The sequence below is a fragment of the Lepeophtheirus salmonis genome, chromosome 11 (assembly GCF_016086655.4).
Source record: "Lepeophtheirus salmonis chromosome 11, UVic_Lsal_1.4, whole genome shotgun sequence".
NCBI lineage: Eukaryota > Metazoa > Arthropoda > Copepoda > Siphonostomatoida > Caligidae > Lepeophtheirus > Lepeophtheirus salmonis.
In genome coordinates, this window is record NC_052141.2 from 20620921 (window position 1) to 20636769 (window position 15849).

The following is a 15849-nucleotide window of genomic DNA, read 5'->3' on the forward strand; positions in this document are numbered from 1 at the left end:
GTTAATTTTTATGAAAATCGAAATTAACTCTAACAGGACTAGTTATTAAAAAATAAAAGAATAATCAACTTTTACTTAATTAACTTGTCTTTACGGCAAAAATCTCCAAGGTGCAAAAGTTAATCCGTCAAAAGTAAAATTAAATATATTAAAGAAAATAATTTTAACCTTTTTGCAATAATGAAAAAAGACTTCAAAACAAAGAGTTTAGCTTTTTTCTTTGGAAACTTCTGATTGTGAAAAGTAATTGAGTTACAATAATGACCCTTAACGTATAGAAATATAATATACTTTTAAAAATTGTTTTAATAATTATGTTTAAAGTGTCGAACGTTATACTTAATTTGCCTACAAATATGGATGCAAGCGAAATGGATTAACTTTCCTTTTGAACTAAATACGCACTTATCCCATTTCTTTTTGCTATTACTAGTACCAGAACGTAATATACATAGGTGAAAAAACAAACATGATATTGGGATAGGGCATATTATTGTCAAACCTGCTACTTTAAAAAAAAAATGAAAATGTACAATATGAATATTTAAAAAAAATGAATATGTAGAGAATGAATATTAAAAAAAAATGACATATAATCCCTCTTTGATTGACATAAATATTATAATCTACAAAAATTGAATACATAAAATATTCTATTTTTTCCTTGTTTCTGAGGAAAAAATTCATCAAATGGCTTTAACAATTAAAAAAATGCAGCTGTATTGTGTTCATACTGGATGTCAATATTAAGCAATGTTGTTATTTTTTAAATCAAATTAATAGGCACTAAAATCCGCTCAAACAAATAAAAAAAAGTTTTGTATCAATTGTCTCTAAGGTTAAAAATGTCGGATTGAAAAAATGCAACACTTGTGGTATCTCCTCTGAGCTTAGCTGTGTCGGGAAGGCTGCATCATATGACTAACTTCTACAATTTTATTATGAATCGATTTAGAGATGAGAAAAGTATGATAATTAAAGAAAAGTTCTTCTTCAACTTTAATAGTTAACTTTTATCTACAATATGGAAATTACATTGAATGACAAGTTACTCTTTGTGCACTAAATGCTCTCATTTTGAGTGTCTGTTTCAATGATTTTGGTAACAAGATTGTGGACAAAATCATTGCGTCTTAAAATCTTTTGTGTACATTATCATTGTAGAATAAAATTATTGGTGGTAATATCATCGAGAAGCAATAGGATTGTGAGTAATTTCATTGCAACCAATATTAACGAGGTCAATTGTATTGAATTTTTTCGATGACACAAAAGAATTGAATTTTATTTTGATATTGATATTAATACACTAACATTTTTTCTTCAATTCAATCAATATGTAAATAGTGTTTATTGACTGTAATAATAAACATGCCTTGAAATTTATAATTATCAAGTTTTATATACAACAAAATTGAATAAACAGAATGAATGTTCCATTAGTCGAGGTTATGAAAGGACTCAAAGAAACCAAACAGTATTTAAAATGAAAGAAACATTTCACATCAATTTTTTAAACAATAATCCAAAAGCAGCAATTAACCAAACCAAAAAAATTTAATATTATTGAAGTAATTAGTTTCCAATAATAATTTCAATCTTTGTTTCTATTCCATACAGAGATTCTTTTCATCTTTTTTTTGTTCTATAGCAAAAAACCAAAAAAACAACAACAACTCCAAAAGCTGAATATCTTTTTAGTACTATATAACTTTAAAAGATAGTTCATATATTTTGGGAGTTTGGCAGGAAATTGTATATGAAATAATATCCCAAAATCAGAACACTATTTATTTATTCTTGATATTTCTTCAGTCTTGTATATATATATATATATGTATTCGTCTTAGATGCTTTAAAAGCTTGAAAAGACGTCCAAATACTATTTCGAATCCCTCGTTGAGTTCTGAAAAAAGACTTGATATTGATGAGAACTCATCTAATATTTTATTTTATATTCCTTCCATGAATGGACCCCAATCATTTCTCAATGTTTTTAGATATCAAGTACAAGAGTGACCCCATCAAAGGTCTTAGAAGGGTTCTGGAAAAGTTAACAGCCCATTCGGAAAGGAGGAAAAGACTATCAAAGTTGATATCTTTACTCTTGTCAAAAGTTCCATAGGTGGGAAAATCCTATCAGAGTTTCTCTCTGTGATATGAAGGTTCGGACAAGTGGAGTCGATTCTGCAGGCGAAACAGCAAATTCAGGTGAGGCGATAAATAAAATGGCCTTCAAATAATACAAGTTAGCTAAGTTCAAAGACCTGCATTGCCAATACGTCTTTGATTGTTTTTTCCTAGTACGTTGGATCTAAAAAAATCCAGTCAAACTCAAACATGACTTTTGATAAACACCTGGAGAGAAGGGCAATCAAATTACCCTTTAAGGAAAGTATAAACGTTATAAAAAAGTAGTTACTGTCGTCGTTAGAAAAATAGCTATATTTTAAAATACTATCTGGTACTCTAGAAGTAAAGGCAATTTTTTTTTTTTTACGGAGATAAAAGAATATGTGGCTTTTGTTGGAACATGGACGAGACGAGTGATCATTTTCTATTTGAATGCGAGACGCCCATTCCGATTTTTTAGGAGAAGATTATTAATTCAATTATTACACAGGCATATATGTATGCGAAACGAACTTCTTCGGGCTAAGATATCAAACTCTACAGTTCAGAGTTTCCTTTTCAAGTTTTTGTCTTTATCTTTGGCGGATATGTTCATTTTTATTTTATTCTATGTCTTTGATTAAATTTTAGTGTCTTTTGGCTTTTGTAGACGTGTGTATGTTTATGTATTATTCATTTCCATAATTTTCATTTTTTTATACTACTATTAATTAAATTATAGATAAGCCTTCTGTGCCAAGAGAAAAAAAATGGAACGATTGAAGTTCTATATTAATAGTTTAAAGTAATTCAAAAAGTTGTAAAATTTTATGCAAGCTACATATATAATTTAGTGAAATTTGAATCTTGCTTTTGTTTAAGATTTTTTATAGAATTAAAGAGTCGTAAATGCACTTCTGTTAGTTTTTTATTGTTATTCAAGGAAATGATTTCATATTCATTCAAGGAAATTTTAGAACATTGGGATCAAATTAGGTTTTTTTTTTGGAAAAGAAGATGAAATTAATTCTACAGTACAACTATAATGATAGGTTTGTACGGGTACTAGCAAAATTGCCAAGGGAAAATTGGTAGTGGAAGATTTTCCTGGAGAAAATTGACATGGAGGAAAATGACTGGCAATTAGGAAAATTGCCAGTCATTTATTCAAACTTAATGATGAATAATAGCACAATATACATTGCCTTAATATTATTTATGACAAATATCTAAACATATTTGTTTGTTCCATCCCCAAGGGAGTACCTTCAAGGTTGAGTAATATTAATACAATCCAATTTCCTTGCAATTATATAAATTCAATCCAATCTTTTTAGAAATGGATAAAAAGGTAAATTGGTAAAGAAGGGAAGAGGAAATAACTAACTTGTGGGCTCTTAAAATATGGTTGATAACTTCCGCCCTCGAACTGGCCGGGGGATAGTTAGAGGGATTCCTTGGATGTATGTGATGCATTGGCGGTGGTTTTTAATGATCCAGGAGGGTACCCTCAAGTACCCCGCGCAAAAACTATTGCTTGGAACTTGTTTTTTTTTGTATATTAGAAGAGGTTCCTTGGATTCACTGAAAAAAACAGTAACTTTTACATTTATAATCATTTATTTGTGATGCATATTTGTATATATTTAATATTCCAATCAGTTTGTTCTAAGTATAATATCATAAGCCTTTAGTTTATTAAACCCATGTGTTTTAGCATTATTTTGATATAATTACATAAAAATCATTTCATGGTTTTTCGTATCGGAACAGTAATCCTTAACCAGCAAATTCAACATTTTTAGAAATAGTATCTACAAAGTTTTTAAGTCTGTTTAAAAACTGAAAAGTATTGTTGTTTTAATGATTAAGACAAATCACTTTATAACTATACATTTAGCTCAATCGATGAATTTAATAGAATATCAGTAGTAACGTTTTGCTCGATGAACAAAGGAAAAAAAAAGGAATTTTGTGGCGGAAGACACACATCAGTCCAAATATGTTAAATTGGCAAGCCTTGTATTTCAAGTTACCTTGATATAACTTTTTTACTTATCAAAAATAAAACGATGGAATCGACAGCTGATAACAAAAAAAAAACACTGGATATTTTCGTGTTAGCATACTGTGAAATTTAAAAAGGATTTATATATGTCCCAGTGGTAGCTAACGCCGTGATAGAGCCGAGATATGGTAAATAAGGATGATTCACAGTGATTGAAAATACACAACGTTGTTTTTGCTTTTGGAAAACCTTCAATAAATAAATCTTTGATATTTGGCATGATTTGGACAAAAAATTAAGAATAAAGTGAAGTACTTTGATAAGAATTGAGATTTTTTTTAATAAGCAGTATTAATTTATTCGTGTGCTCAATTAATAAACATACAAAAACAGTCAAAAAAGTGTCTATGTACATAGAAAAATATAAACACAATATAAAATTTCCAAGAACAACAAAACGACACAAAAAAAAAAAAAAGTAAAAACTCTAGTTCATTAAATTTTTTAAAATAATTTATTGCAATGTTTAAAATACATGCACCAATTCCCGTTTTCTTTGCTTTGATTGCAAACACACAGTACTGTAATTTTATGATTGCTCCATGGAGGTTTACGTCACTTTTTGATATTAGAACAAAAAAATCCTGTCGCTCTATTGGTTTTCCAAAAACCCTTCTAGTTCTTCTGCCAATGGATTGCCAATATATTGGCTGCAGTGTTCATAAGAATGAAGATTATTTTCTTAGAAAAAGTATAGGACTTCATTGAAACGCCATCTATAATGAAGAAATAATTTATTAACATTATATAAACCAATGAAAACAGTAATAGAAATTAAACGTTTCTAAGCTATTAATTTCAATCAATTTTAAAAGCATCATATAATTTTATTATGTACATAGTACTTATAAACAAGGTCTATTGTATATATTCGTCTCCCTCTATCCTTAATGATGGGAAGAGAACAAAATTTGCAAAGTTTAACTTTTTGCTATAGAACACATAAAACAAATCAATTCTTCAATTTTGTGATCGTCTCTTTTGGTTAGACATTACAGTCTTCCTATCCAAGAATAACTTTCAATTAAGCTATGACGTTACGAAGTAACTCCGAGGCAACCATATCATTTCCTAGATAAAGAAAGAATAAACTTTTACAATCATTATGGAGGTGTCATCTTAAAGCAGTGCAATCGGAGGACACACTCCCGAATATTTTTACTTGTATAGACAATTAGTTTTCTGTATGCTGCTTGAAATTGGGTTTGTCAAGAGTTGAAACTCCAAACATTTTGAGACCTCACTCCAATGAAAAAATTTCTTCATGGTCTTGGACCATTTTACATGTTGACAAATTATCTATCAATAGCTCATCAAGCAACTTATACTTTCTGGTGCCCATAATGCAAGATAAAATAACCATGAAACTGCATTTACGTTTCCAACGCAAAATTTAGATTCCAGAAGGATCCTTCAGTTGAATATATAATTATCTTATTTATCTAAAAAAATTCTTGCTGCCTCAGCATTTGAAGCCTTCAATGGCTATTGGTATCCTTGAGCATGATTTGACTTCTCTCAAATGGATGCCCATTTAAGCTGTCTTGGAGTGTTGTCTTTCAATGAAATGGGATTGAAACGAAGTTATGACTATTCTCGATCTTTTGATCAAGTCTTTGGCTCGAAAAAGAAGATTCAGGTGGAAATGATTCGTGGTCTTTGTGATTCTTGGAAGATGCTTGTTTATTTTGATTTTGACAAAGCAATGACTATTGAAAATCTACTCGGTATTATTAAAAAAATAGAAGAAAGCGGAATATATGTAGTAGCCATGGTATCTGACATGGTCCCTCAAATATGGGATTGCAAAAGACATTGGGAATATCGAAAGAATTTCCTTACTTTTGGAATCCATTCATCACATCCAAGAAGATTTACCTCTTGTATAATACACCTGATCTCATCAAGCTATTGAGGAACCATCTCTTGGATAAAGGATTTGTCTTGCATTAAAGGCAAAGGATTCAAACGAACTAAAAATGGCTTACAACATTAAATATAGTCATTTAAATACCAAAATAGTCAAATACAACGTGTTTATCTAGCAACACAACTATTGAGCCATACAACTGTCTCTACCATCCAAATATCTATTTCCTGAAAAGAACCCTAAAGCGAATTTTATCAAAACAGTAGATTCATGGTTCGATGTCGTCAATAGTAAGATTGTTTCAATAGACTATTTGTGTTTGGCCATGCCGACCGACTTCATATTGGGTCAACATCAGTTCGAATAGAAGAGGGAGACACCTCATCAATGGATAACTATCTTAATTGTTTAATTAAGGAAATAGAACAACTATTTTATACATAAATTGGTCCACTTTCTACTCCCTTTAACGAAATAGTAGAAGAACCATTATATAAAAGTGCCCTCAGAGGGTTAAAAATTTTTGGGGGAGAAGTCTCTTAATAGACCTTACAATGCTTTATGGAATCAAATGCTTTACTAAAATCAACTCCAAAAATAGATAATAGAAAAGCTTCTTCTTATTTTATTTCCAATATTTCACGAAACTTCCCACCAGCTATCGAATCAGTCAACATTAAATTTTTTTAAATTAAATTATCAACTTTTGTAAAAAGTAATTTTTTACAAATAAATAAAAATGAACATGAATGGACTTTTAGAAAAAATGTTGTTTATGTAAAACCTCAGAATTGTTCCTTCCAAAAAAAAAAAAAAAAAAAAAAAGGATAATTACTATGCTATACATATTGCACAAAAATTGAATAAAAATTGGGAATTGAATTAGAAAATATAACAAAATAAAGAATTATAAGGAGTTTGTCCTTAAGATAAAAGCTCTATAAATTTTTTTAAAGCACTAGATATTCAACAAGCTGAGATTTACAGAATTAATAATATTAAGACTGGGGCTGGATCATACAGGGTGTCCACGATAAATTGGAACTATCTTAAAATTCAACCTGCTTGATAAAAATGGAATTTGGAGTGTATTTGCTAATATGAAAAAGTTAGACGTGATATTAAACAATAAACTTATTCAACATGTCCTCCCTCATCAGCCACCATCTTCTCCATCCTGCCTCTAAAGGATTTGCATGCCCTGATGACTTCCGCGGAATCGACAGCATTCCACTCCCTCGTAATGGAGCCCTTCAGGGCCGCGATGCTCTTGTGGCTGACCTTGCACACTTCCCTCTCCAACTTTCCCTACCAGTAGTAATCACACGGGTTGAGGTCGGTTGAGTTGGAGGGCCAGGTGTTGCAATCCCAGAAAGTGATGTCGTGGGAGTTGAAGAGGTTAGTGGTCCTCATGGCGATGTGTGCAGGCGCTGAGTCTTGTTGGAATATGAATTTATAATCATACGTACGTATTGAGGCAAATACTATTTAATACACAAGTATTTGAAATGGTGTAAAAAGTTAACGTTATAAATATGTGTCTTTAATTTATAATTATAAATTAGATATTATTTTGAGAACTGTACCTATTTGTTCAGTGAATTGTTTGAAAACTTGTACAATTAAGTTTCTTTATATGATGTGCTAAAGTAAGCAGTTCTACGTTTTTCACACCTGCTATAATATATAATAGTATATATTGAACTTTTTTATTAGGTATACCTCATTGAGTTTCATATTATTAAAGAAGAAATATGTTTATTCTATTGTTACTTTTTGTCACGTCATTTGGAAATTGTATTAGTGGTCAAAGAAGTAAGTATCTTTGAAAGATAATATATATATTCTATTTGTTTTTAAACTCATGCTGTTGAGAGGGATTTAACTCTATAATTCACTTTAATACATTAGTTTCAGGAGTCAGAAGTTTCGAAGAAACAAGTGTCAGATGGCCGGGAAATATTGTTCAATATACCTTTGGTACAGATTACAAAAATACAAGTGCTCATGACATGATTAGAGCAGCAATGGATCATATTGAATCCCAAACATGCGTCAAATTTGTGAAGACTGAATGGGGACTCAAAAAAACAACACTCTGTTGATAAATGGAGAAAGCCAGTGCTCATCTACAGGTGGATATGTTGAACAGCAAGAAGATTATTGGGCTGCAATTTTAAGTTTAAATGTAACAACATGTTTGGTAGGTGAAGTAATAAATATTTACATTAATCAAATTGAAAAGTCTATTAGGAATAAGTAATTCAGTTTTATTATTTATGTTGTGGATTAGCAATTTGGAGTAATTGTTCATGAGCTGATGCATGTGCTTGGATCTTTGCATGAGCAGTCTAGACCAGATAGGAATGAGTTTATTCAAATGGAATGGAATAACATATTTATTGGGGAAGGAATCAGTTTTATAGATACAGTAAACATGGGAAACATGTACTGAATGCCCAGAAACAAACAAAACAAAATTTGACTTCTACAGAAATAAATACACTAAATTCATGCTGTGACAAAAAAAATTGCTAGTGTATTTGGTGGATATGACTATGGTTCAATTATGCACTATGAAATTAAAAATGGGTAATAATTTATAAGTATATTTTAAAAGTATTACAGTTTTTAACATAGATTTGGCTTGAAAATGGACATTGATACTATGAAGCCGCTGAAAGATGTTTCACCAGAAGTTGAAATTGGACAAAGAACTGCAATGAGTCCGTTAGATGTGGAAAAAGTTAATGAAATGTATAAATGTCCATCAAAGGAAGGTAAAAAAATATTGATTCCTGCAAACATTATGAATTAAAAAAACATTATTTCTAATTATTCATGTGTAGAAAAATGTATAACAAAATCTGGTAATTGTACATTCCCGTTCAAATATTGGGGAGTAACTTACCACATATGCACTGATGACTATGCATACTATTCTTGGTGTGCAACAAAAACCAGTGGAAAAGAGCATGATTATATAAGAGGACAATGGGACTATTGTCCCAAAAGTTGCTTTAGTGAGTATTGCTGCGTTGAGATAAAATTTCACTATCGTGTTCAAAATTAGCTATCAATACTGTGTTGATATTGAGATAATCCCTAATTTGTTAACTAAAACAGCGGCTTATTCATAATTATATACTCAAATAATACAATATATTAATAGGATGCGGCCAATCTAATTTTATGAAAACGTCTTGTGGTGGTACAAATATTAATTACACCAGAGAATCAAAGCAAAAGAATTTCCGTGGAACGCATATCTTGTTAAATCTGAAGGGTGGAAAAGTTTGGACTGTGGAGGAGTTCTAATAAAAGACAATATTTTCCTATTTGCTGCCAGTTGTTTTGATGGATATTCCTGTAATGAAGAATATCAAGTAAATATTTTACAAGCCTCACATTTATTTAAGTAGTTTTAACTTATGTAAGTTTCATTTTAGATTAAAGTTGGTACAATTTTTCCGGATGATCATGAAGCAAGAACTCAATATTTATTCTTGACTAACATCACAATCCACCCACAATATAATTCTTCTACTTTAGTGAATGATATTGCTGTAGTTAAAACTAGCTTTGAACCAGTACTGAGTGACGGTGTTGTTCCTATTTGTCTACCAACTAATTCATCGCATTATTACAAAGGAAGGGCTGCCACATGTGAGGATTATATTTTGTATAATTATTGTTCAAATATAGAGATTGCTCCTTTTTTCATCAACAGATACTTATGTAAATAATAAATACTGAAACAGAAAGAAATAACCATATACAAAAATTTAGCATATTGAAAGTTGTATCAAATGACGGATTTGGACTAAAAAGGAAAACAAAAAAATTGTTGCAAAAAGAGGATTTCAATTTGATGCTAAAGAGATTGTTTCAGGACCTCTTGTTATGAAAGAAAATGGGAATTGCACCATTATTGGAATTTCATCAAAACTCAACGTTAGTGAAACTAACTCAAACATAAGAGATGAAATAAGTTTCACAAGAGTTGACCAATATTTAGATTGGATAGAAATAAATATCAAAAGAGAAAGAGTTCTAACTTGGCGCGCTATTAATGCACGCCAAAAAAGGACTTCTTCACTGTGAATGATTATCCGGTTTATTAGTCAACGCTATTGTCAGGAAGAGGTCAAAATTGTTTTTCTGTTCTAAATAAAAAAGGCTTATTCTCATCACAAATATTGTTGTTTTTATTTATATATTGAGGTAATAATATTTATTACATTCATTGTCAAGGGTTGTTGCTATTCATAAACAAGGTTACCGAGGTAGATTTCCGAATTTTACAGTCCACTAATCGTCACAATATCTACCCATATCTAATGATGAAAATCTGGTGTATTTTTCAGCCGGCCCGTATTTTTAAATTATAATTTGAAGAATGAATTTTATTTTCCTTAGCCGTAGAGTAAGCGAAATAGAATATATAGAATAATGACCAACCCTGTAAATCCGGTATGTTTGTTAGCTGGGCTGTTAATTTGTAATTGGTAGTATGAACAATTAAATTTATTTTCTTTACCGCTTATTATTATTATTTAATTTCTGAGTAGTGAACAACATCCTGTTCTAAATAGATTCACTTATATTGAAAAACTGATCGAACATTCATGTGTGCTCATAAAAGGATTTGTTCCCGAGTTATGATAGTTGTACCCAGAGTAGAATTGAGGATTGACATCGGAGTAATTTGAAAAAAATGTCTTTGTTTATACCATTTTACCCTTCCTCTCTTGTCACAGATGATTGGCGCTGATCTAATGAAACGTCAGGAGATATATCTTTTCTCTCCATCAAAACATTCTTAAAATTGTCAGGGTTAAATTGTTGATTTTTGTGTACTTTTTTTTAAATATACTTATTCTACTCTGGATTTTCATCACTGTGTATGTTTAGGTTTTACCACCTGGGAATTCTTCATCTTCTATTTACTTTTACAAGAGTACTTGTATTATTGTGTTCGTGCTTCAGGGACAATACAGATTCTATCTTACACTCCTTGGTACCTTGTTTAGTTTGTTTTGGTGACAAGCCTTTAATATACTTAATCTCCCGTATCTTTTATCAGATAACACTTATACGTTACATCTAACGATTTCCGAACTAAGGTGGGAATGTATTTGATGGAACAAATAGCAGGTTCGGGGCCATAAGAAAGCAGAACTCATCTCCCTGCTCAAGGACCATATGGATTCATGTAGATTCGACCCTACGAACTATGACTTCACAAAAGCTCGGATCGATGGACCAAAGATCACTTAGGCGCACATTTGAGTGGGGGATTAGACCAAAAGTGCCACGTTAATTGTCCGTTTAAGTTTGTTTCTTTATTAGACCAATATGGTGAGTCATTGTTGTTATATGAGTTAAGCATGGCTTCTTGTTCCACTAAATTGCCGTTTCCTTGTAGGTTTTACTTTAATGTGATGAGGATACGTGACAAGTCGAAACTTGGTGGGAGTTGGGTGGTACGATATCTCCTGGTTCGACTTGACTGTCATGATGGGATATAGTTTTGACTTCAAAACTCCATGTTTTGGAGTTGTTTTTGTCGTCTATAAGTATTTTTTTGATCTATTACTAGTTGCATGAGGGGTGATAAACGCCCAGAAACCGGGGATGAGCGGGGTCTGCGTCTCCTTCTTCTAGGACTGGAACTCAACCTTTTGGGATTCGTTGTTAAAGGTGGTGTGTTGGGCTCGACTATACTAGGATTTACTTCAGTGGTTGCTTTGTTATGGGTGGTATTGGAAGGATCTATCATGAATTGGTTCACCATAACACTATAGTGATCTTATTATATCTAGGAAGTATGTAGTGATTTGTTATTTATCTGGTTTAAATTGTGTGTGCGTAACTTGTATTTATGAATGTAACGATTTACTTCAGGCAGGATTTAATTTGAATAAAGGCATATTCTAAATTACAACAATTTATTCGACTTACTTTTAAAAATTATCAAAGTTTAAACAAAAGGTAAAAGTTACCTCGTCCAGACCAATTTGGCAGGAATCCGAACTTACCAGATGTATACATTTTGCCCTTATGTTTAACGGAAGATGGGTCTTCATTAGACAAGACCAACATGGTTTTTAGAAACAGAGACTGGAACAGCTTCAGGATCGGAGGTAGTGGGTGAAACAGATGAGAATATAGATAAAGAAGTAGATGAGGAAGAACTCTAGAGCACTATCGTGGAGTATGGTAATTCGGAGCGCAGGAGATCTAATAGAGAACAACGACGTCCTTTCTTTTTCGAAATTGATAATTAAATAAAAATAAAACAAAAGATAATGTGACGTATTAAATTAAGGGCAGGATAATTTGGTCCTATTATTGTATCCATCGTTTGTAGTGATTTGTTATTTATCTGGTTGATATTGTGTGTGTGAATAAAAGTATTTATTTATTTATCGATTTGTTCGTTAGATATCTCTTGTAGTATAATTAAATCGAAGAGAGTCATATTCTAGGTTGTAACAAACACCATCAGCCGTTGGGGGAAAAATGAAATTTACCCTCTTCTCAGTCAATATTACAGCTGCAGGTTCGGTAGGCCTTGAAGGAATAGAGGGCATAGCCTTAGTGGCAGGGTAGATTACCAGCAGGAACAAGACAAGCGTTGTTGAGGTACCCGGCAACAGGCTCAAGATATACGAGGAGAGCAAGGAATCATCCAAAGGGGAGTTCAAACTCAGTGGAGCAAGTATTTCTTATATTACGTTGAATCATCTTTCTTGCATGATCCATCTGAAGATATCCACTCACCAGGTTGGGAGTATTGATCTACTGGCTCGACTATATCAGACATGGACATATGTATTGATATATTAAGTTTTAAAAGACTTATAGGGTAGCTAATGGGTGAGGAGGAGCCACCTTGCACAGTAGATAAAGGGGAAATTGACGAGATGAGAGATGCTGGGGTAGAGGAACTTTGCACTGTGTCCTGTAATTCCTGTAGTGACGATTGCTTGGGTGTAATTAAGTCGGGCAAGAGTGTCCTTCATCACAACTGGGACCATCATCTAATGACAAGGTATACTCGACCGGTGTTGAAAGTTGTTTTTAGTTTATGGTGATATTTCTTGCCAATACCCACTCGTTTTGGCTCAGTCCATTCGAGCTTCCAGTTCACTATTATGTGTCAGAACGCAACTCAATATCAATAGTACCATTAGAAACTTCGTAAAACCCAACTTGGTGTTCTGAAATGGTAAAGAGAATAGTTGGGAGATTTTTCTTAGGCCCCTCAAACTCAGGCATTTTAAACTCACTGACAAATGAATTACATCAAGTATTCTGCTTTATGAGATCTCAGGTTTGTTGAGATCTCAAAACAGGCTAGGGTTTTCACGTTTTTCATTGCGCTCCTTGTCTTGAATAACAAGCGGAAGGGGGTCGCCATTTTAGAAGAGCGAAAAAATCGCTTGAATTTCCGCTCATTTATTATAAATTTCATTTACTTTTTCCGTTTTCTGCATCTTATGATATAACATCGTGCGAGGAGAAAGAAGAATTACTTATGGCATCATTGATTAAATAATATACATCTTCTTCTATCAATCATGAACGTTATCATTCCCGCCTTTATTATTCAATATTAATATAATATGAGATGGTGATAGTCGATAGAGAACTGAATAAAATCCCCAAAATGACGTCGCCTTCTGTCTGGATTTATGAAAATGGAGGCCCAGGAATTTGGAAAATACTTACCGGATGAGAAACAGATGGTTTGTCGATATAAATGTGCCTTTAGTCCCCTGTCCATAATTACACGCCACTCATTATCCTCATATCATAACAAGAGTATGGATATTCATCTATAAAATCAATTTGACGATGAATACATCAAGTCAGACTTTAACTTTGATCTCACAACGATGCTTATTGCATGTAATATAACCTTATCCATTGCTAATCATCTACGTTCAAAAAATTTATGGAGAAATACAAGGGTAAACATATCCCTTCCCGAGGAACCATCATTAAATTAATGGAGGATGTTGGTACTGATGTCATATATAGAAATACATATAAAAATGTTTTGAGTCATCCACACCAAATGATGATCATGTTATCAGTAAAAAGTATTTACGAATATCGAAATGGAACTCTGAATTTTGTACTATCTCACAGTAAGTATTCAATTTTTTTTAAATCTAACCATAAAATATGATTTTATTTTAGCTAAACATATCAAGAATTATGATACACAACTCAGTAAAGGGCAAAAACAACTGCTTAAATGGTCACAACAACGGGGGTAGTAGCTTTGGATGGTTCGCAACTAGTTTGTCTGAGACTACTTACTTCGCTTAAAGACTTTGGTATGATCATTAGGTTTTCCAATATTACATAGTCTATAAATATTACTTTTTTGTCACTTAAGGATTAGCTATGGTTCATAAGCTCCAAGAAATGATGTTCAAAAAACTCATAAAAGGCAAAAACAACGGCTTAAATGGTCACAACAACGGAGGTAGTTACATTGGGTGTAGCATTATAATTAGTAATTGTGTGTATCCTTCATTATAATAGTATGTTGTTATACAAGCATAAATCACCAGGGGTCTTTTTTTGATGCTCTTAATAAGGAGTAATATCGCCGGATATTACTACATAATTTTTATATCTAAGATAAGTAATTAAGGTTTAAAATTTTACTGCATGGATTAACTTTTCTTTTCTTAGATAAACATGAAATAAATGAAAGTGGGATTCTAGAAGCTGTTCGTACTAAGATTGGAAGAAGATATGGATTTAAATCTAACATTATTTTATGATTTTGACATTTACTTTATTATTAATAATTAAGATCTTATCGGTAGAGATTTTTCTATCCTGTGCACAATTGTATATGCAACTTGCACATGAGGAAAAAAGGGTGATGATATTTTTTATTAAACCCCACGCCTGGCTTGTGTTTTGCAACCTAAAGTTATGACATATTGAACTGAATTCCGATGTTAGAACAAGAAAATATTATTTGGATCAATCTATTATTTCAATATTCTGTGTTTATAATTTATTGTTATTATTAGTTATATGATTCTAATTGTTTAATTTTGTATATTTAACTTAAATGTATGATGGTTTATTTTTTAGTATGTAGATTATATTTAATTTAAGCCTTCTATTTTAAACTTGGAACTTCAAATATATTTCGAAATACTCTTACTTTGTCGTTTTATTAGTTATTATTCTGAGAATATGGTTCATAATGAATTACAATTTCATAGAATGTGACGTTTTCAAATCCACTGTAACGGATAAAAACCGTCTAAGTCAATTATACGTAGTATATTTTTATTAAACATTTTGCTAATAAATTCTTTCGTTATACCCTCAAAAATCATATAATAAAATAATATATATAAATAATCATAATACAGCAGGCAGATGATAATCTCATCAGTATTTAAACAATAATACCATATGTCTTTCTCCCCCTTCTACTCGCACGCGTTATTCTCTACAAGGGAGTGCGCTCACGAAATTAGTAACCGAGTGGAAGTAGGAGTGCGCTCAGGATGTCTTGAGCGGACGAACGCTCTGGTTCCAAGTCAACACTATAGAGACGGGCTGTTATGATAAGGTTTTCCAGTTGAGGTGAGGAATGGTTAGTGATGAGGGAGAGTTAAATATTATTTAGAAGAAAGTCACATAGGGTCAAAGGTTAGTTATGAGTGTAAAAAGTTTGTGGCAGAACATAACCAAGAATCGATGAGACGTGAAAGACGTCCTGAATGAAGATTTGGACTTTTAAAAAGTTCCT

The 15849-nt window shown here is 31.9% G+C and overlaps 1 protein-coding gene and 1 long non-coding RNA gene across 3 annotated transcripts; both read left to right on the top strand.

Moving 5' to 3' along the window:
• Positions 1–7760: 7760 nt before the first annotated feature.
• On the top strand, positions 7761–10079 carry LOC121126176 (uncharacterized). Of its 2 annotated transcripts, XR_011782169.1 has the most exons (8): positions 7761–7865; positions 7962–8253; positions 8344–8642; positions 8691–8830; positions 8900–9073; positions 9223–9436; positions 9500–9716; positions 9781–10079. XR_011782169.1 is itself a non-coding variant. In XM_040721483.2 (5 exons), the coding sequence occupies exons 2-5, from the start codon at positions 8620–8622 to the stop codon at positions 9366–9368; spliced, it is 483 nt and encodes a 160-aa protein (XP_040577417.1). In that variant the 5' UTR covers positions 7962–8253; positions 8344–8619; the 3' UTR covers positions 9369–9439. The 2 variants fall into 2 exon arrangements, 1 of the variants encoding a protein (XP_040577417.1); XM_040721483.2 differs by lacking the exons at positions 7761–7865; positions 9500–9716; positions 9781–10079 and having other exon boundaries at positions 9223–9439.
• Positions 10080–13607: 3528 nt separating this feature from the next.
• Positions 13608–15251, top strand: LOC139906574 (uncharacterized). The gene is made up of 4 exons (XR_011782204.1): positions 13608–14209; positions 14262–14401; positions 14464–14553; positions 14613–15251. It is a non-coding gene; the product is annotated as an uncharacterized lncRNA (long non-coding RNA).
• The last annotated feature ends 598 nt before the right edge of the window (positions 15252–15849 follow it).